At 50.4% G+C, this 27,928-nt stretch overlaps 1 protein-coding gene across 1 annotated transcript; it reads right to left on the reverse strand.

Moving 5' to 3' along the window:
- Nucleotides 1-1,158: 1,158 nt before the first annotated feature.
- ALKBH5 (alkB homolog 5, RNA demethylase) lies at nucleotides 1,159-27,605 on the reverse strand. The gene is made up of 4 exons (XM_003778760.5): nucleotides 26,067-27,605; nucleotides 16,109-16,189; nucleotides 4,180-4,335; nucleotides 1,159-2,927 (listed from the first exon to the last, which is right to left on the reverse strand). The coding sequence occupies exons 1-4, from the start codon at nucleotides 26,834-26,836 to the stop codon at nucleotides 2,750-2,752; spliced, it is 1,185 nt and encodes a 394-aa protein (XP_003778808.1). The 5' UTR covers nucleotides 26,837-27,605; the 3' UTR covers nucleotides 1,159-2,749.
- Nucleotides 27,606-27,928: the final 323 nt, after the last annotated feature.

The raw sequence follows: 27,928 nt of genomic DNA on the forward strand, positions 1-27,928 counted from the left end.
CCCTCAGATCTGGGGTTTCCTTCTCCAGGGGATCCAAGGTCCACTCTGCCTAGCCCAGTGTCTACCCCTCCAGACCCAACTAGCCCCAGACCACAGACTCTGGCCCCTGTCTCTTCAGACCCTCGCACTAGTTTTCAGACCAAGCCCAGGCCAGTTACTTGCCCCGCTCTGGAGTCTCTTCTCTGGTAAATGTGGAGGTAAGCAGCTTATCCAAGTTTCCACAGCAAGAATTTGGCCAGACTAGCTCTGAGCACTACAACAGAGTAAGAGTCCCTAGATAGAAGCCCTTTACCAGGCATAGGGAGCCAGGTCTGAAGTCTGGAGGGACTAAAGCCCTCTGGGCTCCAGCTTTACCCATTGAAAAACATCTGCTTCATGCCAGTACCTGCACTCCACACTATCATGAGCATCTTCAAAGGAGGGACCAGAGTTTTGCTCATTACTGGGGTCCCAGTGTGGCTTGGTATACAATAGGAACTCAAGGAGTTTTTGTTTTTTTTTTGAGACAAGGTCTCGCTCTGTTGCCCAGGTTGGAGTGCAATGGCACAATCTCGGCTTACTGAAACCTCTGCCTCCCAGGCTCAAGCAATTCTTGTCTCAGTCTCACTAGTAGCTGAGCCCACAGGCAGATGCTAACACGCCTGGCTAAATTTTTGTATTTTTAGTAGAGATGGGGTTTCGCCAAGTTGCCCATGCTGGTCTCGAACTCCTGAGCTCAGGTGATCCACCTTGCCTGGCTAAGTATTTGTTTAATGAGCAAAATCACTCGCATATTTTCCACAAAAGCCAGGTTCTCCCTTGCTTTTGTGCCTGCCATTTCCCCCTTCACCAGCACCAGCCTCTCAGTGATCACATCTGAAAGAGGGACTTCCAGAACTCCAGAAGGTGTGGTCCCTGGGCACCTGGACATCGTGGTTTACGAAGTTCACCCTCCTTGGAGTGGGAGAAAGGCCAGTGGGGTGAGGGCAAGTCCACCTTCAGCCATAAATCCGAGGCTAGGCACACAGGAGGCCCAGTGTCCAAGACCAGTCGACTCCTCTGGGACGCTGGTGGCCAATGAGCTCTGCCTCCCCAACCCCTGTTCCAAGTTTAAGAAAGTTAAAGGGATTAAGGAAGCACCAAAGGCAAGCCCTCTCTTATAACAACATCAGACAACTGTTTCAAAATATATTAGATTTGGTTTTTATTGTAGAGCACACATATCAGGGCAAAGTGCTGCACACACAACTACAAATCATTTTTGGGAAAAAAGCTGTAAAAAAAATAAAACTGCAACTGCTTTAATTATGCAGTCCCGACTTGAGAAATCCACGCTGGCAAAGGAGTTCTGGCCCCTGAGAGGGGCTTCTTGATGGTGGCTGCCCCAGATTTCTGCAGCCTATGAGGTCTCAGACCCGGACCTCTGTACACAAAGCCCCCAAAGTGGTGGTATCCTGGTTGCTGGGAGGGCCTCTGCTCTTGGCAAGCCCGGGTCCTGGCCTGGCTGACAAGAAGACATTCCTAATGAATCTAGATCCACAAAACCTTGCTGCCTTCCAGGATCTGAGTGGATAGAAGCTACCAAAGACTTTACCTTTTTTTTCTTTATTATTATTTTTTGAAAGCCCCTTCACCAACTCCCATACCCTGAAGCGGAGGAGGCACCAGCCCAGTCTGCAGGCCTGAGCTCTGGCCTTGGATGCATGCTGCCAGCAGACAAGAGGGGGCAGGCGCCTTCCTAGAAGGATGACATGAGGATGAGGCCCAAGCTGGCCAATGGAGAAGGGAAGGGAAAGGAAAAAGCCAGGAGACTAAAGGGGGAAAAAAAACTCAAAAAAGAAAACAAAAACCCTACCACACACCACAACAATTTTCCATACCCCAAATGCTAGACTTGGAAGGACACCAGTCCCTCTAGCTAGAAACAATTTCTAAAACTGACCCAACGTGGCAAGTCTAACTGTTCCAAATAATCACACGCATATGCTCAAAAGGAGCAACCAGCAAAGAAGTGTGCTCTTGAGAAGAGAGGTCAGGACCGCTGCACTAGCCCCTCAGCAGCCCAAGGAACTGTGGACAGGGCAGGCTAGTGGGCGTGGGTGGAGGACGCCTGGGGGGCTTAACAATAGCTTTGGGATGGCAGGGGCTGGCACTGTTTAAGCCCCTGCCCAGGCAACCTGAACAACTCTGCCGCAGGAGGAAGAAAGGGTGTTTGCATGAGCTTGCAGGGCGTGGATGGCAGGTGAGAAGTGGAGAACAGCAGCCCCCATGCAGAGCCTGTGAGGCTCCAGGAGACCTCAACCAAGTGCAGACATCAGTGGAGGAAAGGGGCGAGCAGAAGACTGAACTTTGTTTAGAACACTGCGAAGATTTACACTGAAAGCAAAATAATTTTCTTAACCAAAACATTTTGTTGCTTTTAAATAAACCCAGCCTGATACAGCCCCACTTAAAAGATGGCTGCTCTGCTCCACCACCTCTACTGGCCACTCCAGCATCAGCCTCTGTCCCCTATTGATGCTAACAGCCTTTCTATCCAGGAGGAATTCCAAGAATATGAGAACCTAGGTCCTGGCCAATTCTATTCTTCAGCCTTAACAGGCAACAAACCAAGGAAAAATATATAGAATCAAAAAAAAAAACAAAAAAACAAACAAACAAACAAAAACAAAAAAAAACCCCCCAATAAACAAAAACAAAACCCTCAAAACAAAAGGAGGGGCAACTACGTAAGGATGAGCCAGAGTTCCCAGGAGGGCGGCGGGTAGACTCAGTGCCGCCGCATCTTCACCTTTCGGGCAGGGCTGCCTGCTGCCTCAGAGCAGTCCTCTGAGGACTCGTAGGACTTGCGCCAGTAGTTCTCAGAGCTGAAGCTACCCCTCCGCCGGTGTGTGGGCAGCAGCACCGAGCGCCGGTTCTCCTCCTTGTCCATCTCCAGGATCCGTGGCCTGCAAGGAAAGGGAGGTAGGGCGTTATCTGAGAGGTTGGCAGGAGGGGCCTGGCTTTACCGCTGTACCTTGTCTCATCCTTGGGATGAGTCACTTCAGCTCAGTGGTCCGCAATGAAGGGTAGTCCTGGCAGAGGCCCTGGTATCGGAGGTTCTTGCACACTAAGTGCCAGTGACCACCCCAGTCTTTGGGACATTTCCCAATTACCCTGTGGGGTCTGCCTGGCTTGGAGTCTGGTGCCCTGGGACACTGCCAGGGCTGCTGGACAGAGGTCTTCCCTACCACAGCCTCAAGACTCTGCACGGTTCTGCCATCTACCTTTACTTCCCAGCTCTACCCACTTACTCTCTCTTGGGCCTCCCAACACCCCCTTCTCCACTTACCAACCCCATTACCCCCTGAAACCACAAAGCTCTTTTGTGTTTCAGGGTTTAGCTCATGCAGTATTTCCTGCCTAGAATGCTCTTCCACGTCTTTCTTATCCTTCTGGAATCAACTTAAACATCACCTCCTTGGAAACCTTCCCCAACACTTAAAAAACAATTTTTTTTTTTTTTTGAGACAGAGTCTTGCTCTGTCGCACAGGCTGGAGTGCAGTGATGCCATCTCGGCTCACTGCCAGCTCTGCCTCCCAGGTTCACGCCATTCTCCTGCCTCAGCCTCCCGAGGGGCTGGGACTACAGGCACCTGCCACCACACCCGGCTAATTTTTTGTATTTTTTAGTAAAGATGGGGTTTCACCGTGTTAGCCAGGATGGTCTCGATCTCCTGACCTTGTGATCTGCCTGCCTTGGCCTCCCAAAGTGCTGGGATTACAGGCGTGAGCCACTGCGCCAGCCAAAACATTTTTTTCCTTAAAAAAAATTATCTCCTCAAATTCCTTTTATCCAACCCTTTTTGAAATAAGTCCTTGGTTCACTATTATCCAAGTCCCAAGATTCCCTCCTGACATCTAAGTATAATTCCACAAGGGCATCTGTCTGGGTGAGACTGAACAAGGAAAGTCATGGGAAAGCCATGATATTGCCATTTGTTACAGTCTCTGCCTGACCCCTTCTCTCTGGGTGTACAGGCAGTTGGCCAGGGTTAGGTGGGAATGTCACCAGTGCCACCAACCCAGAGGAACCAGACATAAGGTTTTGAAAGGGTGAGCAAACCAAGGCTCCTAAACAGTCTACCCCAGGCTTCTCCACCCTTCTCACCCTGCAGCCAGGCCTTTGCCAGCCTTTGCTGAGGGTCCTAAGCTGAGTACCTGTGGGCAGCATCAGGGTCTGCCTTGCGGTGGGACCGCTTGGGTTTCAGAGCAGGGTCCCTGCTGTTTCCTGACAGGCGATCTGAAGCATAGCTGGGTGGTAACACGGAGCTGCTCAGGGACTTTGTTTCCAACCGGGGTGCATCTAATCTTGTCCTGCAAAGGAAACATGCATGGGGTCACCAAAGGGCCTCTGGTGAAAGTGTGGGCACCATCAGACCAATTCTCTGGCCAGGCCAAGTGGGAGCCAGCTGGACCTGGAAGCCAGCAGTCTCTGCTCTGTACCTCACTCTCCTTGAGGTTCAACTAGAGATTGGTCTAGCTGACTTTCAAAGACCCTCCTCAAGTCCACATTTAGGAGTAAGGAATGGGAACACTTCTGTTTGGCAACTCTCAATGACAGGCTGTGCTAGGGGCAAGATCCCAGGGCTTGCCCTAGGGGCAAGATCCCAGGGCTCGCTCTCAGCTGAACCAAGCAGCCTCACCTCACTCCATTTGGACCCACAGGTTCTCTGGGGCCATCTACTTCATTTGCCAGAGGACCAACGGCCCCACAGGTGGGTCCCAACACAGGAAGGATCCCTGGTCCAGGCCTGTAGAGGGGCTGGAGACAGAGCGAGCCAGAGCTACCCTATCTTCTCACTGTACAGACAGGGATGCTGAGACTGAGTGGCAGAGCCAGGGTAGGGAACCCAGGCCCACTCCACAACCATGAGCAGTCACCTGGCAGTTTCTGCTCATTTCAGGATGCTGACAAGGTAGAGGCCAGAGGGCTTTTGAAGGTACAGTCCCCACCAAGCAGCAGGTATAGCTATAGGTTTCAAGGAATACACTGCCTAGTAAAGGGAAGGCACACAAATACAGATGAGGAAGAGGGGGATGGAGAAGCTGGGTAGAGGTAACTCAGGGCAGTGATCCAAGTCCTTTACGAAGCCAGAACAGAAGGGAGCTGGCCTGGAAAACCTCAAAGCCCTCAGGCTCCTTGTGTGGTACAGAGAAGGCTGGCAAGTCAGGCAGGTGGGAGCAAAGGGCAGAAGGACCCATGTAACAGACTGGGTGGGAAGTGATAGGACACAGCTAGCAGAGACCCTGAAGGCACCTTTTCCAGGGTCTGCTAGACACAAAGTAGTAACTTAGTTCCGAAGGAGTAGGGGTTGCAGTCAGAGCAGGACTCTAAGGATACTAGAGGATGCTGCGGAGAAGTAAGCAGGAGGGAAATCCAACAACTGCCTTGGGCTAGGCTGCTTGGCATCCTTGGTAACAACTGCATCTGGTCCTCACAGTTTCCCCCATTCCCCATGGCTGCCTCCCCACATTCCATTGGCTGGCCTACTGTACATACATGGGAAGAATCAGAAAGGCAGTAAGTCATGCATCCTGCAAGTCACGGGGGAAAGTTTAAAGCCAAAGTGAGACTTCAAGCCTGACAGGCAAGAGTTACTCTGAACGTGGGTAGGAAATCTCTCTCCTAAAGGCAGCAGGAGCATCTCCTTCCTTCCAGCTGGGAACCAATGTTCTGATGCCTCAGGCCCAAACTGGTGGGTAGGCAGGTAGGACAGGCATCCCCATCCCTTTGGGTTGGCCTTGTAGAGGGGGATGCCAGAAGGGCCCAGCTGCAGTGAGTGGCTCTCCAGTCTCAGGCTCCACTCTGGACTCCTCCAGACTCATGGATGCAGAACCTAACATCAACAGCAGGAAGATCTAGTCTTGGCACTGCCACTCAGAGTCCAGGCTAGTCACCATCCTTCCTCGGGCCTCAGTTTCCCCATCTGAGCAAAAGACAGAAATGTGACTGGCTCTAAGGCTTCTTTGCGCTGAGGGTATAAGGAATCGACGGCAAGTTGCCTCCTTCAAGGCTGGGATTCTCTGGGTAGAGGTGGTACTGCGCAACTACCAGAGATGAGGATGTGAAATAGAATAGAATCAATTCTTTTTTTTTTTTCAAAGAGAGATCGTGTTTTGCTCTGTCACCCAGTCTGGAGGGCAGTGGTATGATCACAACTCACTGCAGCCTTGAACTCCTAGGCTTAAGGGATCCTCCTGCCCAAGCCTCCCAAGAAGCTAGGACTGGGCCACCATGCCCGGCTAATGGTTTTTTTCGGAGACAGGGTACCACAATTTTGCCTAGGCTGGTCTCTAACTCTTCTAAGTGATCCTCCCACCTCAGCCTCCCAAGTGTTGAGATTACAGGTATGAGCCACCAAGCCGGGCTCCAGATGAGCTTTTTATTTTTATTATTTTTTTTTTGAGACAGGGGCTCATTCTGTCACCCAGGCTGGAGTGCAGTGGCGGGATCTTGGCTCATTGCAACTTCAAGCGATCCTCCCACCTCAACCTCCCAAGCAGCTGAGATTATAGGTACCCGCTGCCACACTCAGCTAATTTTTATATTTTCAGTAGAGACAGCATTTCACCATGTTAGCCAGACCGGTCTCAAACACTGGGGCTCAAGCGATCTGCCCATCTCAGCCTCCCAAAGTGCTAGGATTATGGGCGTGAGCCACCACACCTGGCTCAATTAGCTTTTCTATTTTTTTTTTTTTTTTTTTTTTTTTTAAGACAGTTTTACTCTTGTTGTCCAGGGTGGAGTGCAATGGCACGATCTTGGCTCACTGCAACCTCCGCCTCCCGCATAGCTGGGATTACAGGCATGCGCCCCCACGCCTGGCTACTTTTGTATTTTTAGTAGAGACGGGGTTTCTCCATGTTGGTCAGGCTGGTCTTGAACTCCCGACCTCAGGTGATCCGCCCGTCCTGGCTTCCCAAAGTGCTGGAATTACAGGCGTGAGCCACCACGCCTGGCCCAATGACCTTTTCTTTACCAGGCCTTGTGTCACCAAGTTGAGAGGTCCAGGTGGCAGAGATCAGACTAAATAAAATGTTAGCAGTTATACTTGACTTAAAGGACTCTAAGGGCCTCACTGAAGAAAGTCCCTCCTCTGGTACCCATAAAGCTAAGACCCTATAGGTGCCAGGGAGCCCATGTTCAGGGAAGGAAAGCCACTGTGTGCCCCAAAAGCCCCAGTGAAGCCCTAGTGGGGGCACTCTGGAGTTGTTTCTTCGGGTGAATGATGGATGGTAGGAGAAAAGCAGAGCCACCAAGATGAGAGCTCTTGACACATCCCCTGGGACTGTTATATCTCATAACAGCTGGAAAAGCTCCTGCCCTCCCCACACTTCCAAAAATTCACTAAGATGCAGGATGCCAGGCTAGAGCTTTACTCCAAGCCCAGTGCCCACCAGTAGCTTAACTTCAGAACATGCCCCCCTTAAAAGGCAACCAACTCTCATGGTGCAGGCCAGGTCCTCAGGGTTTAGCAGAGAGAGTCACAAATCTGGATTCAGGAGGCTCAGTTCTAGCAGTAAGGTCTGGACCCAGGCCTCCTAAGGTGGCAACAGGAATGAAGACCTGCCTTACAGATCAGTCAGTATTCAAAGGTCAGAGCAAAGCACCTCGGGCATGTGAGGTGGGGGTTGACCATGATACCCAGGGCAGCCACCTACAGTGTCAGGACAAAGCAGGGACAAGGCAGGTCACAACAAAGGATGGCTGTAGCACTAAAGTGTGAACTGAAGGGAGGGAGGGAGTTGATCCTATCCTAGGTCCTCCAGAGAAGCTGCTGGGGTGAATTATTCTCCCTGCAGGGATTGGAGAGCAAAGCTAAATCCCAGAGCAAATCACTAGCTTGAGTCACAAAGCTACTACCTATTACTCTGTGATGGCCTCTAAAACACAGGTGGGGCCAGGCACAGTGGCTCACACCTGTAATCCCAGCACTTTGGGAGGCCAAGGTAGAAGGATTACTTAAAAGCCAGGAGTTTCAGACCAACCTGGGCAACAAAGTAAGAAAGACCTTGTCCCTATTTAAACTTTTTTTTTTTTTTAAGACAATCTTGCTCTGTCTCCAGGCTGGAGTGCAGTGGCACGATCTTGGCTCACTGCACCTCCACCTCCCGGGTTCAGGCAATTCTCCTGCCTCAGCCTCATGAGTAGCTGGGACTACAGGTGCACGCCACCATGCCCAGCTAATTTTTGTATTTTTAGTAGGGACAGGGTTTCACCATGTTGGCCAGGATGGTCTTGATCTCTTGATCTCGTGATCCGCCTGCCTCGGCCTCCCAAAGTGCTGGGATTACAGGCGTGAGCCACTGTGCCCGGCCCTAATTTTTTTTTTTTTAATTAAAAAATAAAGTGCAGGTGGGCCCTCCTCAGTGCAAGAGAACACTGTACATGCAGGTGGCAGCACCACCATTTCTGGGAAGATGGTAAACCAGACCACACTCAGGCCACGATGACCCTGGAGCGAGGGCAGTCCCCAGCCAGCTACCAACCACTCTCCAACTTCTGGCTCCACCTTTACCAGGCACCTTGTGCTAAAAGCTTGGCTTTCCAACAAAGCAAGGCAGAGACCAGTGTTGTGGGCCTGTCCAAGCACCCTCTTGCCTATTTAGTAACCTGGGTCCCTAGAGCTGAGGTCTAAGCTCCAGCACCTTTGAGAATCAGACTCCCACAAAGCTCAGGTCTGTACCTTGCTGGCTCTCCTGCAATAGTACCCACTCCCCTCATGGGACTCTCCCCACCCATCTTCCACCAGCCTCCTGCCAACATCAGACTTCTCGTTTATTTTGTTTTTTTTGAGTCGGAGTCTCGCTCTGTCGCCCAGGCTGGGGTGCTGTGGCACGATCTCGGCTCACTGCAACCTCCGCCTCCCGGGTTCATGCCATCCTCCTGCCTCAGCCTCCGAGTAGCTGCAATGACAGGCGCCTGCCACCATGCCCAGCTGAGTTTTTTTGTATTTTTAGTAGAGACGGGGTTTCACCGTGTTAGCCAGGATGGTCTCGATCTCCTGACCTCATGATCCACCCGCCTCAGCCTCCCAAAGTGCTGGGATTACAGGCGTGAACCACCGCGCCCGGCCAATTAATTACTTTCTTTGAAACAAGGTCTCACTATCACCCAGCCTGGAGTGCACGAGTGGGATTACAGCTCACTGCAGCCTTGACCTCCTGGGCTCAAGCGATCCTCCTGCCTCAGGCTCACGAGTAGCTCGGACTACAGGTATATGTCACCACACCTGGTTTTATTTCTTTATTTATTTATTATTTCTCCTGCCTCAGGCTCGCGAGTAGCTCGGACTACAGGTACATGCCACCACACCTGGTTTTTTAAATTAATCAATCTATCTATCTATCTATCTGAGATGGAGTCTCACTCTGTAGCCCAAGCTGGAGTGCAGTGGTGCAATCTTGGCTCACTGCAACCTCTGCCTCCCGGGCTCAAGCGATTCTCGTGCCTCAGCCTCCCAAGTAGCTGGGACTACAGATGCATGCTACCACACCCGGCTAATTTTTTGTATTTTAGTAGAGATGGGGTTTCACCATGTTGCCCAGGGTGGTCTCAAACGCCCGCACTCAGGCGATCCGCCCACCTTGGCCTCCCAAAGTGCTGGGATTACAAGTGCGAGCCACCGCACCCAGCCAGGAAGAGTTTAGAAGACCACCTAGCATTCACAAGTTTAACCACAACTGCCCAATTTACAGGTGCAGATAAGATTGCATTTGGAGAGGAGTGGTAGAGCCAGGGCAGAAGCCCAAGTTTGTCACCTCCCTGGTGATCCCATTGTACCCATATTCCTTGGGCAGGCCACAGACACATCAGAACAGTCAGGCTGCCAAAAGGGCAGGGTGTATGCACGTAGACACAGACTTACTGAACCAGGGAACAAATGTGAGCTAAATCTAACCACAGGAGACACAAATCATGGAGAAAGGAGCAACACCAAGCCCTGGTCAGAGAAACCAGAGCTAGCCACTCCTCACCCCACTGCTGAGGAACGAGGTCCAGAATGAGACCTCCAATTCCTTCCACTGCTCATCCATCCACTCAGCCTCACATTCAGATTGCTCTGCTCTCATGGAGGGTCTCCTGACTCCTTGAACTCTGTGGATCTAATGACCAAGTAAGCTATTGAGCTCCGCTTCCTACAATCTCTCACATGCAAATCCCTCACCCCACTGCTCACATGCCTCCGTGGCTCCCCAGCGCCCTTAACATTTCTCTGCACAGCGTGAAGTTTTTTCTGTCTTAGGCCAGTGTATCAAGCCCTCCACTCCTTATCTATTCTGTGTTCCAGAACAGAGTTCCTGGACTCCAAGCCTCTGTAAAGAGCATCTCTTCTGACTGAACTATCTTTGCCCCTGAGCCTCATTCTATGCTGGCTAAGGCCCAAGCATCCTTGACTACCTTCAGGTGGCACTTATCTGGAAAGCCTTCTTTGACCAGTTCCTGTTGAGATGCTAAATGTCTGCCTTTTCCCAAAGGACAAAAGAGAATAGGAACCCACACAAACCCCATTCCAGGCACTAGCACAGAGCCTAGCACACACCAGCTTAGGTTACCACTTGGCAAAGGGATCTCCAGCTGCATTTCCCAGCTTCAGACCACTCTGAGCTGAGTTCCACTTGACCAAAAGCAAATAAATGGGCTATATATACTGCTTTGTGCCACTTTATCTGGTTAACTGGAGAGTACCAATCTCAAGAATACAAGTCTCACAGTGCAATCCTGAGGGCCTCCTAGAAACCAAGGGATTGGGTGCCCTAGTCACCAACTAAAGGCCCCGAAGACCCATAAGCCATCTCTTGAGAATCAAATGTTGATCTAAGGCCTCCTTCCCTCTTTCATTCCTCATCTACAGAAGTCCCCTATATTTCCCTGCCTCCTAGCCTTTGAGCTTACCATTTCTGCCTGGCCAGCAATTTCTAGCTCAGGGGCCAGATCTACCAAGCTCGCCTTTACCCTTCCTCCCGCAAAGCTGGATGTAATAAAAAAAATTTTTTTTTTTTTTTTTGAGATGGAGTCTCGCTCTGTCTCCCAGGCTGGAGTGCAATGGTGCAATCTCGGCTCACTGCAACCTCTGCCTCCCGGGTTCAAGCAGTTGTCCTGCCTCAGCCTCCTGAGTAGCTGGGATCACAGACATCTGCCACTATGCCCAGCTAATTCTTGTATTTTTAGTATTTTCATCATGTTAGTCAGGCTGGTCTTGAACTCCTGACCTCAGGTGATCCAACTGCCTCGCCCTCCTGAAGTGCTGGGATTACAGGTGTGAGCCACCACGCCCGGCCTGGGTTTTTGGGGTTTTTTTGCAGGGCTCCCAGAGAATATCCTGTGCTTTTACACCAGTGTTCACTCTGCTTTGTGTTGGAATGGCATGCAAAGTGCAAACTTATTACATGTGAAGCACCAAGGGGGTACTAAATTTCCTGCGGCGCCCACCTCAAGTGCCTTGTACATAGTAGATACTTGATGTTTCCCTCCAGTCAGAAATCCCTGCTCAAAGGTCATTCCAACTAGCAAGATGACCTGAGGCAGCTCACTTCCTACCTGAACCCCTTTCCAAACAGAGTTCATACCTTCTAGTTTCAAGGTTAATATGTGGATGCTTGGCACAGGGCAGCTAGCAAGGCCTACCAGGAGCAGAAGCACAGAGTGCACTAGTGCAGGAGCACTAGGGAATCATGGAAAAACTGGAAGACTCCCCTCACAGATGAATTATTATACCCCAGAAGTTTGTCAGCCTCTTGGTTATCTAACTAGTAATTTAGAACTTTAACCACACCTCCAGTAAGGTTAGGTCCAGCCTCCCCTTCCAGGGTTACCAACGATTACAGAGAAAAGACTTGCATGTTGGGGCAGCTTGCCCTCGGTTGGCTGGAAGACAGCAACATTCAGGGAAGTTTGGGGGTGCTGAGGCACCTCAAAGAGCCAACTAGCCTGTAGCTGCTGCCTCACCCCACTCTCTGTAGAGTGTCCCCTACATACTCATAACATTCTCCCCAATCAGCACAACTCTCTACTTGCACAGCAGAGGCAAGAAAGCCCTTCTATATCTGAGCTCCAGTTTCCTAACTCAAAGCATCCATCCCAATGACACACTGGGGGAAAGGGCGGGACTTGGGGTACTCCACTGTGCAAACCACCAAGGAACCACAAGACCCAGGTTCCAGGTCTCACTCAGCCATTTACTGGCTAAGTTGTGACCCCAAACATTATAACACCAAGGGACAGTCTGAGGATTCCACTCTGGGGAGACTCTTTTTTAAAAGGTCACTTCCAGCCTCCCCGTGAGAAACAAGGGCACATGTGCACGAAGACTTGGCACCACCCATGTTCACAGAAGCTGCATTCTGTCCAACCAGAAAGCACTGGGCAGCTGCCCACCCGTTTCCTTCCATGAGGCCCTTAGAAAGACCTTTCCAGCTCTGACTGACCTGAGCTGGTGACAGAGCTCCCAGGGTCTCCACCAGCAGCCTGTGCAATCTTTATCTGAACTTATGAGAAGGCAGGACCGGCTCTAACTCCTCTACCATAATCAGGGCCAGGCTCACTGCCCAGATGCTACCCACTGTAACACAACCTCACCAGAAGACATCAAGCCAGCCAGGTATCTTCCAAGGCCACATCATACTTATCTCCGGGCAATGCCTGGGCCAAGATGCTCCCCCTTTGAAACTTGTCACAACCCGTCCCTTCCCAAGACAAGCCCATGTAGCTACTCTGGAGCTGCTCCTCACTGGCCTGAATTGTTCTCCACACTAGTTGATGCCTCCTCTGGGCTGTACCTCATGCTAGGCCCCAGATGAACAAGGATCTCCTTACTCCTACAGAATGCAGATTTGAAAATTCACAATGGCAAGCGTATGAGCTGTGACAGTCCAAAGAGGGGTGTGTGTATGTGTCTGCATGTGTGCTGAAAGGGCTTTAGGTGATGCTAAAAAGCTAAAGGGCTTTTTATATGATGCTTTCTGCAAGTCAAAATGGTCAATCTGAACGATGAAGAATGACTAGGTTATCTGAGGAGTTGGTTATCATGTAGGTTTATTTGGGGAGTTGGGATATGAATCAGAGGATGAACATGTTAGATGAGAAGATATTCCCAATGGAGGCCACACTGCCACAAGAGTCCAGGCACAAATCCATGAACCATAATAGAAACTGCAGATACTTTAGAGTTCCCCACAGCTGTGCACTTCCCCAGCTCAGCTACCTGGGGAAGCTGGGACATCCTCCCACTCTTCTCCAGTCCCCTTACACCAAAGCTCTGTGCTTCTGCCCTCCAGCCCAGTCTGTGAATGGTTCCTGGGCCCAATGAAGTCAGAAGGTAGAAGAGCTTCAGTCACCCAATAACAGCCATTCCCAAGGTCAGGCAACTGGCAGGGGCCCAGCTGGCTAAAAAGCTTCCCAGGGAGCTGATTAACGGTGCAGACTCCTAGCTGTGCTGAGGAGCATCTGACTCAGTTGGACTGGGTGGCCAGGTATGGGAGTCACCATTCAATAAAAGAGTAGCAGCTAGAAGACTGACACTCCAGCTATGGCCACTACCACCTGCACATCCAGCTAAGATTTCCCCAAAATCTTAATAATAGCTTCCCATAAGCTATTATGGGAAGATGAGAGGAACACTTGGGAAGTTACTGCTCTGGTTCTATATAACATTAGAAGTTCCTCTCCAGGTTCCTGGCCTGGGCAGGCCACCCATCCCTGGCTGCAGTTGGAGGTACCAGGTGCAGCCTGAGAAGAAATGACTGTGGAGGAGAGGCTGGAAGAGTGCTACGCTCTGGACTCCATTGTTTCTGAGTTCTTGCCTGTGCTGGTTATCACAGAAAAATAAAGTAGAAGGCACATAAAAACCCTTCCGTTCCTCTGACAAATTCTGGGAATAGTCTTAGGCTAGAAAAGAGAGGCTGCCAACCCCACCAAGTTGACCCAAGTTTCTGGAGCTCCCACGTGTTCACTGCTCTGCCTATACCATACGACTGTCCCACAGATATGGATCATACCCATCTACTATAGTTAAAACAGACTAAAAGTTCTGACTTGACAAAGTGGCAAAGCCATACCAAAGAGACTTCACCACTACATTATTCTGGAGTTATGGGCCCAAAGGACCAGGATGCCAAAGTTATTGTTTACTGACTAAAGTTGATGAGCCAGAAAAAATTCCCAATGACCAAAGCTGGAACAATTTGAGCATAAAATAAATTCCCAGGAGTCCATACTTACATAAAAATTATACTTATATAAATAAACGATTGAATAAATGAGGGAGAGTAGACCAATCCCCCCTGCAGAATAATTCTAAATAATTCACCTGCATGCTCCCCCTCAAGGAGATGGTGCTAACTCCCACACTCTTTAACTGTGGGCATGCATGGTGGCTTCTTTCCTAAGGGTACAGTACGGACAAGGAAAAACAGTAATTTTACAGTGGAAAACCTGACAGTGCATCGGCCAGGTGATCAATATCAATAGTGTTACGTTACACTGATGGTATATTTTCTTGGTATGTAGTAAAAATGGCATATACTTTACCATAAAAACATCAGACAAATTCTAATTGAGAGATTTTCTATACAATACCTAACCAGTCAATATCATCAAGAATAAGGCAGGCCGGGCGTGGTGGCTCACACCTGTAATCCCAGCACTTTGGGAGGCCAAGGCAGGTGAACCACTTCAGGTTGGAAGTTAGAGACCAGCTTGGCCAACATGGGGGAAACCCCGTCTGTACGAAAAAATAAAAAAAGTTAGCTGGGTGTTGTGGCACACGCCTACAGTCCCAGCTACTCAGGAGGCTGAGACACGAAATCACTTGAACCTGGGAGGCACAGGTTGCAGTGAGCCGAGATGGTGCCACTGCATTCCAGCCTATTCCAGCCTAGGAGACAGAGTGAGACCCTGTCTCAAAAAAAAAAAAAAAAAAAAAGGAATAAGGCAAAGTCTGAGAAACTGTTACAGCCAAGAGGAGTCTAAGACGATATGTCAACTAAATGTAATGTAGGATCATCTTGGGACAGAAAAAGGACATTAGGAAAAACCTAAGGAAATCTAAATAAAGTATGGACTTTAGTCATTCCAATAAAAAATTAACAAATAGGGGAAATGGGATGCAGAGTACATGAGAACTCTGCACCATCACAATTGTCTATACATCTAAAACTATTCTAAAAAATAAAGTTTAATAAAAGGAAGGAAGGAAGGAAGAAAGACAGTAAGTTATACGGGTCAAGCCTAAGTTTACGTGCTTGTTTTGCTCTGCTCACTGACTTCTATGACTCTGGGCAATCACCTATCTTCTCTGGGACTCTATTCAAAAGGTAGGCTTGAACTAGGTATGGTGGCACATGCCTCTATTCCCAGCTACTGGGGAGGCTGAAGCAGGAAGAGAGCTTGAGTCTAGGACTTTGAGGATGCAGTGAGCTATGAATTATTAGGCATTCCAGCCTGAGCAAGATGGGTGGGCAGTGGGGCAGGCTTGTCTTGATCCAATGTCTGTGAGGCCATGGCTTCTTCCACTCATCCCATGAAAGAAAGAAATGCTGGTGAAGCCAGGTTTGTTGATGTTAATTAGCACATCCCTGATTCCCTCCCCACAGAAGAGCCACAAGCCATGATTCTGGTGAATACTACATCCTAACCTCCCACCCTTGTCTCCTCTCTTCACTCCCTGTTCCTCCCAGCAGTGAACACCCAGGCATTTTTAAAGCAGGCTGCTAAAGGCACAGTCTAAAAATAATCACCAAGAGTACCTGTGACAAATAAGAACCAAGGAGGTGAGGAATAGAGGCTAAGGGGTGGGGTGAGGTTTGGAAGAATGTTGCCCAAATCTTGTCTCAAGATTATACCCACAAATATTGGGAGTATATGCTTTTGCTCAGTCCTAAACTCCCTAAATAGAGAACTTAATTTTCTGATAAAACGATAAAACAACTTTATCCTCACAGGATTCAAATAAAAGAGAACTTAACCATTCTGCTCTCCACCCTGCCATGCCACTGATACATAGGAGCTGAGTTCTAAGTGGATCCAGAGCTACATCTCCAGACAGGCCTGCAGGTGAGGCAGAAGGTCAGACATCAAGGCACTTACTTCCTGAGGATGATGACTGCTCGGCGCTCCTTGATGTCCTGAGGCCGTATGCAGTGAGTGATTTCATCAGCAGCATATCCACTGAAAAGAAACACAGAACACGTGACCATGAAGAGTAGACAGACAACCAAAGTTCCTGGGGGATATAACAGGACAGGAACATGGCCTAGGTCTTATGGCTGCTCTCTACCCATTACTTGAGAGTTTCAAGGATCTACATGGAAGGGAATATCATATTAAGCTCCAGCATGCTTTTGCCAAGAGACTATAATACTCAAGGAAAAACCTGGTATGACACAAAGGAGACCCCTTGGCCACTTAAGGCAGAGGCCCGAAGCAAGACTCTCCCTGAACAGGCCAGGAACCCTTTTTTAAAAGGGTACTCCAGAGAGTACACTGCAGCTCCTCCTCATTCTCCCTCCATTTAGCAGGTAGAGAAAGCCAAGGCAGCCACTGATAGCACTGAGTCACCAAGGAGAGCTAGGACTGCCTCATTCCAAAATAGAATGTCTACATGAAGTCTCCATTTGGGGGGATCCAAAATTTTGAAGACAGTTGTGTTTGAATATTTTAAGAATTTCCGGCTGGGCGTGATGGCTCATGCCTGTAACCCTAGCACTTTGGGAGGCCGAGGTGGGTGGATCACCTGAAGTCAGGAGTTCCAGACCAGCCTGGCCAACATGGCGAAACCCCGTCTCTACTAAAAACACAAAGATTAGCCAGGCATGGTGGCGGGCGCCTGTAATCCCAGCTACTCGGGAGGCTGAGGCAGGAGAATCGCTTGAACCCAGGAGGCAGAAGTTGCAGTGAGCCAAGATCACGCCCACTGCACCTGGGCAACAGAGCGAGACTCCATCCCCACCACCCACCCCCCGCCCAAAAAAAAAAAAAGGATTTCCATCATACTCAGATATCTGTTTATTTTCAACAAGTTACAGGACTTTTAAAACCGCTCAGAGACCAACTAATGTGGGTAGATGACTGTCCTCTTCTCAGCTAGTGTCATTCCAATTTGAAACTCTGGAAGCCAGCTCTGAGCTTCCTATACCCCTCACATGCTATCACTGGAAGCATGGCAGCCACAAGACACTCCCACTCCAAGTTACCCTACTGAGCTGCAGCAGTTCTACACACTCAGAAACTCAGCCACAGGCCTAGTAGGACAAGTATGGCTTAGTTTCCCTACCTGGCCCTGCACCACAAACCCTTGTCTCATGGCTGCTGATCAGCTCCCTTCTCAAGGGCTAGTTGTACAGACACAAACTTAACTATTAAAAACACTGCAGGCCTGGGAAGGACCCCTCAAGATGGCCAGGCTGGCCAAACCTCGGCTCTAATAACTGGATGTAAGAGCCAACAAGAGATAAAAAGCCAGACTGCTTCAGGCTCAGCCTGAAGGAGGCACCTCTGATTTGGAAATCTGATTTGAGCTCATGCTGGGGATAGAACAAACCTTTACTTTATTTAATTTTTTTTTTTTGAGACAGAGTCTCGCTCTGTCACCCAGGTTGGAGTGCAGTAGCACAATCTCGGCTCACTGCAACCTCTGCCTACCAGGTTCAAGCGATTCTCCTGCCTCAGCCTCCCGAGTAGCTGGGACTACAGGCATGCCCCACCACGCCTGTCTAATTTTTGTTATTTTCAGTAGAGATGGGGTTTCACTATGTTGGTCAGGATGACTCCTGACCTCGTGATCCGCCAGCCTCGGCCTCCCAAAGTGCTGGGATTACAGGTGTGAGCCACCGTGCCCGGCCCAAACCTTTATTTTATAGATTCCACCTTCTCTCTCAAGCTGCTCCTAGACAAGAATTTTTCAAAATTTTCTCCATGAACACCAGTCCCATAAGAGACAGTAGACAGGCTGGGCACGGTGGCTCACGCCTGTAATCCCAGCACTTTGGGAGGCCGAGGTGGGCATGTCTCCTGAGGTTAGGAGTTTGTGACCAGTCTGGCCAACATGGTGAAACCCCGTCTCTACAAAAATACAAAAACAGGCCAGGCATGATGGCAGGTGCCTGTAATTCCAGCTACCGCGGAGGCTGAGGCAGGAGAATCGCTGAACCTGGGAGGTGGAGGTTGCCATGAGCCGACATAGTGCCACTGCACTCCAGCCTGGGTGACAGAGTGAGACTCCGTCTCAAAAAAAAAAGGACAGTGGACAAATGTCTACAGTGAAATCAATTTGTAAAATACTGATTAGAGTTTCAAAAAGCATCAATATATTTAAAGCACATGAGAATTACTACAGCAAAAGAACCCACTGACTTTGTTTGAGCACTGACCAAAGAACCTTCTCTCAAATAATACCTATTAATACCCATCAGCCCACAGTGAGAAGTATCACACAGGAGTTAGGGAGTTGAAGAGACCTGGGTTCAAATGTGAGCTTTGTCTCCTACTAGCTTTGTGACCTTTGTTAAATCACGTGCTGAACCTAAAAACCTGTACAGTTTCTTCATCTGTAATAAGGAGAACAATAGGTTCTTGGGCATTCATTTTGTTATGCTTTATAATTTAGCTATTCTTTTGCTGCTACTAAGATTACAAGATTTTAAAAAGGGGGACAGGGCCTCCTCCCTTCCAGGCAGAACAGCAGCATGACTACATGGTTGACACTCCTGGAAACGGGTGGCGTGAGAGGCCTACCTGCAGGGGTATTTCGAGAATTAAGTCAGATAATGCAGGGTACCTGATACCCTACAATCTTTACTAAGCACTCTGACAAAAGTCAGAAGGCCCTGGACTATCCTGGGGCAAGCCAGAGCCCTGGATTCAGCATCTGCCAGAGACATGGTCTGGGCTCCCCCTGCAGGGATCTGCCAGTAGTGGGGGCCTCCTGGGCCCCATTTCCAGAGCTAGGAACTCTAGTTCTCATCTCACGCTTTTATCATTCCACGCTGGGGGAATGGGGGTCTAGACTGCAAGACTGTCCCATATAGACACACAGGACTTTCCCAAAGAGCTGTCAAAGGTCTCAAAGGCACTTTTTTTTTTTTTTTTTAAGACAGAATCTCACTCTGTTGTCCAGGCTGGAGTGCAGTGGCATGATCTTGGCTCGCTGTAACCTCCACCTCCCAGGTTCAAGCGATTCTCCTGCCTCAGACCCCCAAGTAACTGGGACTACAGGTGTGCACACCACACTCAGCTAATTTTTGTATGTTTAGTGAAGACTGTTTCCCCATGTTGGCCAGGCTGGTCTCAATCTCCTGACCGCACATGATCCACCCACCTCGGCCTCCCAAAGTGCTGAGATTACAAGTGTGAGCCACTATGCTCGGCCCCAGAGGCACATTTCTAAGTCCTGAATCTGCAGTGCTGGCTACAGGCAACCTTCCCTGCCATTGACAAGTGTTATCAATCTGTTTGACTTGGCTATATGCATAACCAAGGGCCCTGACTTCCCATCTCCAACAAGGAACCACTTTTCTTAATGCAGTTCTGGAGCAAATCCAGATGTTTGTCAAAGCTTGACTGCCCGCATGCTCCCTGACCCCATCCCCCAAAGGGCTCTAGAACAAACAATAAGCCATGTCAGGTTCCTGCCACGGAGCCCAGGCCTTGGAAGAACTAATGTGGAGGTAGGGCTGCACAGGCCCATAAAAATGACTTTGGCACTGACCCAACCTGGAAGGCTCATTAGTACTGGTCTTCTAGAACTTCCTAGCAGCTATGACACAGCCCACTGACCCTTTCCTCAGAATATCTGGCTGCTCTGGCAACATGAGCTCAAAGTCCTGATTAAGGGAAGCTCTCCTGGCCAATCTCACAAAGTGTCGAGCAGAGACCACAGGGCATTATTTACTATTAAGGAACCTACTTGCTACAAGATAAATTGTCTGAAAGTCTCAGTCGGCCGGCTTGCAACTTAATATGCCCTTGGGTCCAACCCTACTGCTGGCATGAAAAGTTCCAGGACCTCCTGCTTTTTTGTTTTCACAGGGAAATGAGAGGAGGAAATAACCTTACACCATCTGGCTTGCCTGCTCCCCTGCCTGGGCTGAGCCCCCAGCCCCAGCCCCTACGGCACTGACCAGTATGTTGCAAATGTCACCCACTAGTCCTATACCTCAGAGTGACTCTCGAAGGAGCTGACAAGTCTATCTTCTCTTCTGGGGGCCTTTCCCTGACTCCCCAGGCTGGGTTCCCCCCACATTGCTCAACCACACCCTCTCATGCCTCTTTGCTATTCCATCTGGCCTTGTGGAAATTGTGTCTTCCCTTCAAGACAAAGCTCTTCAAAGGCCTCACTCATCCCTGCACAGTGGACACTAAATGAAATGTGTGTTGAGCTGAACTATTCTACCACTTAGAACCTGTTTCTGCCTCTGCAAAACAAAGATCACATCAAGCCCCTCCTCAGAAGATTAGGTGCAAATTAAATGAGGTGTCTGAAAATTTTTTTTTTTTTTTTTTTTTTTTTTTGAGACAGAGTCTCACTCTGTTGCCTAGGCTGGAATGCAGTGGCACAATCTCGGCTCACTGCAACCTCTACCTCCTGGGTTCAAGTAATTCTCTGCCTCAGCGTCCTGAGTAGCTGGGATTACAGGTGCTCGCCACCACGCCCGGCTAATTTTTGTATTTTTAGTAGAGACGGGGTTTCACCATCTTGGCCATTCTTGTCTTGAATTCCTGACCTCAGATGATCCACCCGCCTTGGCCTCCCAAAGTGCTGGGATTACAGGCATGAGCCACCGCACCCGGCCCTGAAAAACTGTTTAAAGGTGACTATGCAAGACTGTACATCTCTCCTCTAGGGGACAGTCTTGGAAACTGAGTTGTTATGACACATATCCAAGATGGCCACCATTTTCCATCTACTCCATGCCCTGCCTAGGCCAGGATGAACAAGAGATGGAGGGACTGGCCAAGATCCCAGCCTGGTGACTGTCTCTCTCCGGCTATGGCTGCCTGCCTTAGTGACAGACACACAGGACCAAGAAGGTCAGGCTTTTGGGGGCAGCAGACCAGCCACCTGGACCCAGGGGCAGGACTGTGAGCTCAGGCTCAATTATTTACCAGACCCAAGCCTCCAAAACGACACATGGCCTAACTTTATAAGAAGTCCTGGGGCTTTCTGAATCCAGAGGGAAGGTCAACCTGCCAAGTCCCAATTCTGCACACACCAAGACAGACAGTACTAAACACAGAAGGTAGCCCAATTCCTGAGACACTTTTAGCTAAATTTCAAGCATTCAGTAGATGACAAAGATTCAACTTTCTATAACAACTCTATAGCATCATTAGACTGATTTGCAGATAAGGAAAACTGAGGCCTCAAGAATATTAATTTGCCCAAAGTCAAAGAGTTAAAATGGTGGTGCTGTAACTCCAACCAAGTCTGCCGTCAAACTTTCTGGATTTTGTTGTGGAGACGGCAGGAAGAAAAGCCCATCTGTGTTTCCTGGTAACAAGCCTGTCCAGGGGGCCTTGCTGGCCTCACCAAAGGGCACATGCACACCCACTAGCCCCATGAAAGATGAACCTATATCCCCCAGAGAGCTAGTACTGTATCAGTGAAGGCTATCCACCAATTGGCCAGCCAGCTCTGAATTTTTTCTTTTTTTTTTTAGACGGAGTCTCACTCTGTCACCCAGGCTGCCAGGCTGGAGTTCAGTGGCATGATCTCGGCTCACTGCAAGCTCCGCCTCCCGGGTTCGTGCCATTCTGCCGCCTCAGCATCCCAAGTAGCTGGGACTACAGGCGCTCGCCACCACAACCAGCTAATTTTGTTTTTGTATTTTTAGTAGAGACAGGGTTTCACTGTGCTAGCCAGGATGGTCTCAATGTCCTGACCTCGTGATCCGCCCGCCTCGGCCTCCCAAAGTGCTGGGATTACAGGCGTGAGGCACTGCGCCCGGCCTTGAAATTTTTTTCTTTTGTTTTTTTTGTTTTTTGAGACGTAGTCTCACTCTACTGCAGAGGCTGGAGCGCAAGGGCTCGATCTCGGCTCACTGCAACCTCTGCCTCCCGGGTTCAAGTGATTCTCCTGCCTCAGCCTCCTGAGTAGCTGGGATTAGAGGTGCACACTACCACGCCCGGCTAGTTTTTGTATTTTTAGTAGAGATGGGGTTTTATTTACCATGTTGGCCAGGTTGGTCTCAAACTCCTGACCTCATGATCCGTCCACCTTGGCCTCCCAAAGTGCTGGGATTACAGGCATGAGCCACTGAGCCTGGCCAGCTCTGAAATTTTTATGGCCTATTTATTCTCTGCTTGCTCTGAGCTTCATGATTAACACCATGGTTCACTGTTAGCTTCCTTTCTTTTACTGCCCTCTGCCTTGTCAGGCTCTGGCAACAGCAAGGGCAGCCAACCCCCCTGGCCCAGAGCTCCTCCTGACGGTGCACAGCCCTGACTTCATCCTGTGGTTCCTCCCCCTCCAGTGGAATCAGAAGAGTCCACACAAGAGATGTGGCCCAGGACCTATCTGCCCTACTTTCCCAACTATTTTAAGCCAGAAAGCTAAATTTTGCTTTCAACCAGCTGAACAAGATCAGACTATCCCAGAACTGACAGGGGTGCCCACTCCACCCAATATCAACTGTTAACTGAAGAGTCACAGGCTGAGCTCACCAGTGCATGCCCCGTGCCTGGGTGATACACAGTCGTTTCCAGACGGCTGGCCTAGGCCTGGGTCTCTGGGCATGTGGCCACCATATCACAGACCACGTAGCAGTGATTAAAGATAGCAGCAAGTAAGCAATTAGCCTTGAAGTAATTATTCTAATTAGTCCAATCAGAGTCTGTTTTATTCTGCCCCATGCAGCCAGCAGGGAATAGGAGAATGAATGACAGATAAAGTGATATGAAGATAAAAAATATTTCCCTAAAGAACAGCCTTAAGAGGGGATCCACTCAGGCCTAACATGGGAAGGTTACAAAAAACAACTGACAACTAGGTTTGGAAAGGAGTTGGAAGCACTTCCAAAAGATTCTGTGAGGCCTTGCTCTAAATGCCCAGGTTTAGACACTGCTGAGTCAATGTTTGTGACGCACCAACATCCATGCTGATCACAATTAAATATAAAATTGTATTCTTGCCACGCGGTCTTGAAGGGGTACAGACACCATTGCCACCATCACCAACTGAAGTCTGACTAAGATGCCTACTACTAGAATCCCTCCCCATCTGCACCGCACCACTGTTTTCACCAGCCCCTCCCTTCCAATCTGCAGCTTTACTGCTCATCACCTCTGGGCTAGGATCTGTACCAGGAAAAGAGAAAGCACCATTTCTTACCAGTTTATATGCAAGATTTGACGATGGGCACTACTAATAGGCAGGTGTTCACCCACCTGCATACCAGGTAAGCTAAGTAAACAGGTGCAAGAAGATTTAATTAGTGGAAGGGTCCAGACCCTAGAGCAGTGACTCTCAACTAAGGATTCTGCACTTCCCCTGCCTCGGCATTTGGCAGTGTCTGGACACTTTCTGGTTGTCATAAAAAACACTACTGGAACCTAGCAGATAGAAGCCAGGAATGCTGCTTAACAGTCTACAATGCACGAACACCCCCAACAATGAAGCATTATCGAGCCCTGAATAACAACAGCACTGTTGAGAAACCCTGATCTAGAGTTCACCAGAGCATCCTCAAACACAGTCTCTACTAATGAACTCCATCTGCCTCCCATCAACATCCACCCCCTCTTACCTATGGCTACTCCTGCTACTGCAGCCAAAGACACTGCTGTTGTGTATTTCTCCACCTTTCTCTGCTTGGCTCATTCCTAGTCACTTTTCACATTCCAGTTCATTTCCTCCCCTAAACTTCCAACACTCCGAAGTGGAAAAGATGTCCCCCTTCAGTGTGCTTCTGCAGTTACCTCCCTGGGCTATAACTTATTCTCCTGTCTGAGGCCTCCATGGGGCTTGAACTACATGAAGGGAAATTGTCATGTTTCAGGCTCCACCAAATCCCTAGTTCCTTCCCCAGTGAGAGAGCAGAGGATCCACTGAGTGGTTGTATATGAAAGCAAGCACCCATTTAAGTACCTACTCCGTGCCAGGCCCTATCTTAGACAACAAATCACCACATTTAATTCTAATAGGCTTCGGAAGTTGGCATCATCCCCACTTACAGACGGGAAAGCCAGCTCAGAGAACGCCTACAAGATCCCAAAGCAAATGAGAGAAAAGCTGGATTCAAAGCCTGGGGCAGCACTTTTCAGGACATGGCTGAGCCTCCCACACTAACTACACAGCCAAGTCTGAATCCAGAAAGGGTTGACAGGGACTGGGAAAGCTTTAGGACTTTACTATTCTGAGGAAAAGATGAAGAGAATTTTCCTGATGATGCAATCCTGTTGCTGATCACTAACAGACCTGCGTACTAAGAACTCGAAACTTCTGTTCTTAAATACAGGGTGGGCATGTGTTAAGGAGAGGAGTAGTCCCAAAACCAAAAAAATGCCTTGTGATCCCCTCATTAAGCACCAGACCACTACTAGACCTCCTGACAACCACCCTGAGGGCCAATGACTACGCAGAAAATTAATATCCCACTAAGAGACTAAATGGTCCTTGTGTGAGGTAAATTTTGCACTGAGAACCCGTCAATGGGGTCAGACCCCAACCTGCCTTACAAAGCGAGCACCCTGGGTGGGTGTGTCCTGGAAATCTCATCTTAAAGCATTTTGCCAAGACATCGATCTAGGAACGCCATGAAGATCTGAGAAGCTCAGAAGCCCATTATAAGAAGGCAGCTGACAGGTAGCCTGTCCTCTAAGTTTCAGATGCCTAAGGAGCCAAAGTATCACTTCTGCTACTACTGACTTCTCAGACCTTCCCATCAGGAGGTCTTGGACATCACAAGGCTCTGCTGCCATCCCCAACATGGAAGCAGCCTCAGCTGTTCGACTCAAATGAAACAGATGACCTGCTCTCATAATATGAAGAGGGCTCCAGGGACCCTGCTTCTCCTCATGACTTTGGCCCTACTGACTCACTTCAGAACCTGGGCTGCTCACGACAAAAGCCCAGTGTGTCCTCATCTTGTATTTGGTGGTGGTCAACCAAGCTGCTCTGAGAACAGCTGCGGTCTAGACCTAAGAGGTTTTGGGGATTACTGAATTACATTACTAGGTTTACCTTTTTCAGGACTGGAAGGAGGCAGCTTCCAAATAAATTTTCACTTCACATAAACAGCAAAGGTGTTCCCACTGGCAATCTCCTCTGGGGGCCAGGGCACTGAGCTAATTCTCAGCAGGATCTGAGAACGGAATATAGGCCAAAAGCCTAAGTTCTGCTGCTCACGCAACTGTAAGGCCAAACAGTCAAGAGACCAGCTGTATTCTGTTGTATTCAGTCCTAACTACAGGTAACACGTTCTTACAAAGAACTGATGGGCTCTTCTGCAGCCACGAGGGAAGAATTTTAAGAGTGTGCTGCTCTGTATGCTTGGCCCAACCACTCATCTCTTCAACTCCAGGAAAGTCACTCCCCCCTCCTCAGAATGGAGAATGTGCTTCAATTAAATAATCTCTGGGGCCTTTGCCTGTGACTACTTTCTCTGTTAAGGAATCCAAAAATGGCAGAACAAGAAAGACTTTTAGATAAATCCAAAAAAAAAAATTCTTTTAAGCATAGATTTGTAAATGGAAGGCCAGAATGGAAAACTGAAAAATCACAAAGGGACTTATGCTAACAAATGGGTGGTGGGGGGAAAAAAAATCAAAGGGAACAGCCTTCTGAAAAGATGGCTTTCGATGAATTCTCAGTCAAGTCAGTGATCCCGTCAAACCTGCCTTCGGGGACAGGATTTCCACATCGGTTCCCTATTTTCTTGTTATAAGCATCTTAAACACAGAACCCTTCTCTCGCTCCCTACAACCTACAAACAGAAAAATTGGTCAGAACTGTAAAAAACGCGGACTCCTACGGGCTGCTGCTTTCTGGGCCAGGGTGGGTAGCTAAGGCAGCAGGCGCAGGGCCGCCCCCTCCACCCGGGTGGGTTACCTGAGCACAGTCACGCTTCCCCTGCGCACAGGCAGGGAAAGCACTGGTTCCGACACCCGAATAGGCTTGAACTGGAACTTGCAGCCGAAGCACAGCGCAGAGTCGCTAAAGAAGGACACGGACACGATGGGGCGCTCGAAGATGTGGATGGGGTCCACGTGAGACACGATGCAGCCGCCGGGCTGGTAGTCGTTGATGACGGCGCTGTTGACGAAGCCCTCGGGGATGACGCGGTGCTCCACCAGCTTCTGGATCACCAGCTGGTGCACCCACTCGGGGATCTCGTCCACGTCGCCCGGCGGGTAGAGGCGCTCCTGGCCGGGCCCGCGCTTCTGCAGCTGGGCGCCGTAAGTGTAGCCTTCGCCGAAGAAGTACTTGTTGCGCAGTGGGGCCCGGTCCACCGTGTGCTCGTTGTACAGGCCCTTCTCAGCACGGGACACCACCTCGTCAATGCGGGCCTCGATCTTGGCGCACTCGTCCTGGCTGAAGAGACGCATCTGGCGGATGCCGCTCTTCACCTTGCGCGCCTCCTCCTCCTTCTGCAGCTGCTGCTCCTCATAGTCGCTGCGCTCGGGGTCCGAGTCCTCCTGATACTTGCGCTTGGCCCCGGACACAGGGTAAGGTTCGGCGGCAGCGGCGGCTGCGGCTGCGGCGGCTACGGCGGCTGCGGCAGCAGCGGCGGCCTCTCGGCTGCCCGCCTTATAGTTGTCCCGGGACGTCATGGACTTGAGCTTCTCACGCAGGTCCGTGTAGCCGCTGGCGGCCGCCATGGCCCCCGCGACGCTGCTCTAGGGTCCTCCGGGGCGGGCGGGGCAGCCGGGCATGGCTCTAAGGGGACGCGCCCCGGGGCCCCCGGAGGGAGGGGGGTCCTTAGCGCCGAACCCCCATGCGTGAGTGGGGGACCCGGCGGGGGGCGTCGAGGGTCCGGGCGTGGGGTAGGGCCTCAGGAGCGGCGGGTCATGCAACGGTGGCGACAACGGGGCTTCTTCCTCCTCCACCTTCTCCACGTCCCGCGGGGCAGGGGCGCCGGCAGCGCCTCATGCCGCGGAGGGCTGCTGCGGAGACGAGGCCCGACTCCCGACCAGACCCTCGGACGCCCGGCCCGGCCCGCACTTTAAAGCTCTCCTCACGACGTCACGGGCCGCCAGCCCGACGTCCGCCAGCGCCGCTCCTTAGCGGGCTCCTCACTGCGCACGCGCAGTGCTGCCGGCCACCTCGGCTCCGCGCGCTACGGGCATGCGCGTGCGTGCAGGCCGGGTCGGCAGAGGCGCCGGCGCAAGCGCAGACACGGACCGCTCGCCGTCCGCCGCCCCTCCCCCACTCTCTGAGGGGCTTCAAGGGAACGCTCCCAAATAGCAACCTGTCTCCACGCCAAGCCGCCTCCAGGACCGAAGGGCTCCCTCTACAAGGGTGCGCTCACATTGCCGACAGTGTCGCCGTGCCGCGTCACGGCATCGTCCGAACGCCCGCAGACGCCTCAACCCCAGCGCGCAATCACCAGGGAACCGCCACAACCTAGGCCGCTCCGTTACCTCCCCCTTTGGCGCTTCCACTTCTTTAATTGGGCCGTGGGCCACGCGCCGGGCAGGCCCTGACTGGAGTTTCCGGAAGTCGGTTGGTAATCGTGCGTGTCAATCAGGCAGTCTCCTTGGCTACTGCGTCCGTCACTTAATTAGCGTCTGGGCGAGCAGCGAGGACCCCTAAAGGAAAAATGGGTGGCTAAATAAGTGCCTGAATGGAGACTCCGCCTGGGGAAAGCCCTTAGAACGCCTAAGGAAACTTCTGAAACCCGCGAAAACTTCTCAAACTGCGGGACCGGCAGCACCTGGCCCCAGCTCTGAACCCAGATAGGAACGTCCGGC

This window comes from Pongo abelii, chromosome 19 (genome assembly GCF_028885655.2).
Source record: "Pongo abelii isolate AG06213 chromosome 19, NHGRI_mPonAbe1-v2.0_pri, whole genome shotgun sequence".
NCBI lineage: Eukaryota > Metazoa > Chordata > Mammalia > Primates > Hominidae > Pongo > Pongo abelii.

Excerpts from the sequence above, each read along its gene's own strand:
- ALKBH5 (XM_003778760.5), bottom strand. The coding sequence starts at position 26,836 with ATGGCGGCCGCCAGCGGCTACACGGACCTGCGTGAGAAGCTCAAGTCC. Across the intron at positions 16,190-26,066 it reads GGAAGCGTGACTGTGCTCAG|TGGATATGCTGCTGATGAAA; the intron begins GTAACCCACCCG and ends GTTTCTTTTCAG. Across the intron at positions 2,928-4,179 it reads GACCCTGATGCTGCCCACAG|GCCACGGATCCTGGAGATGG; the intron begins GTACTCAGCTTA and ends CTTTCCTTGCAG.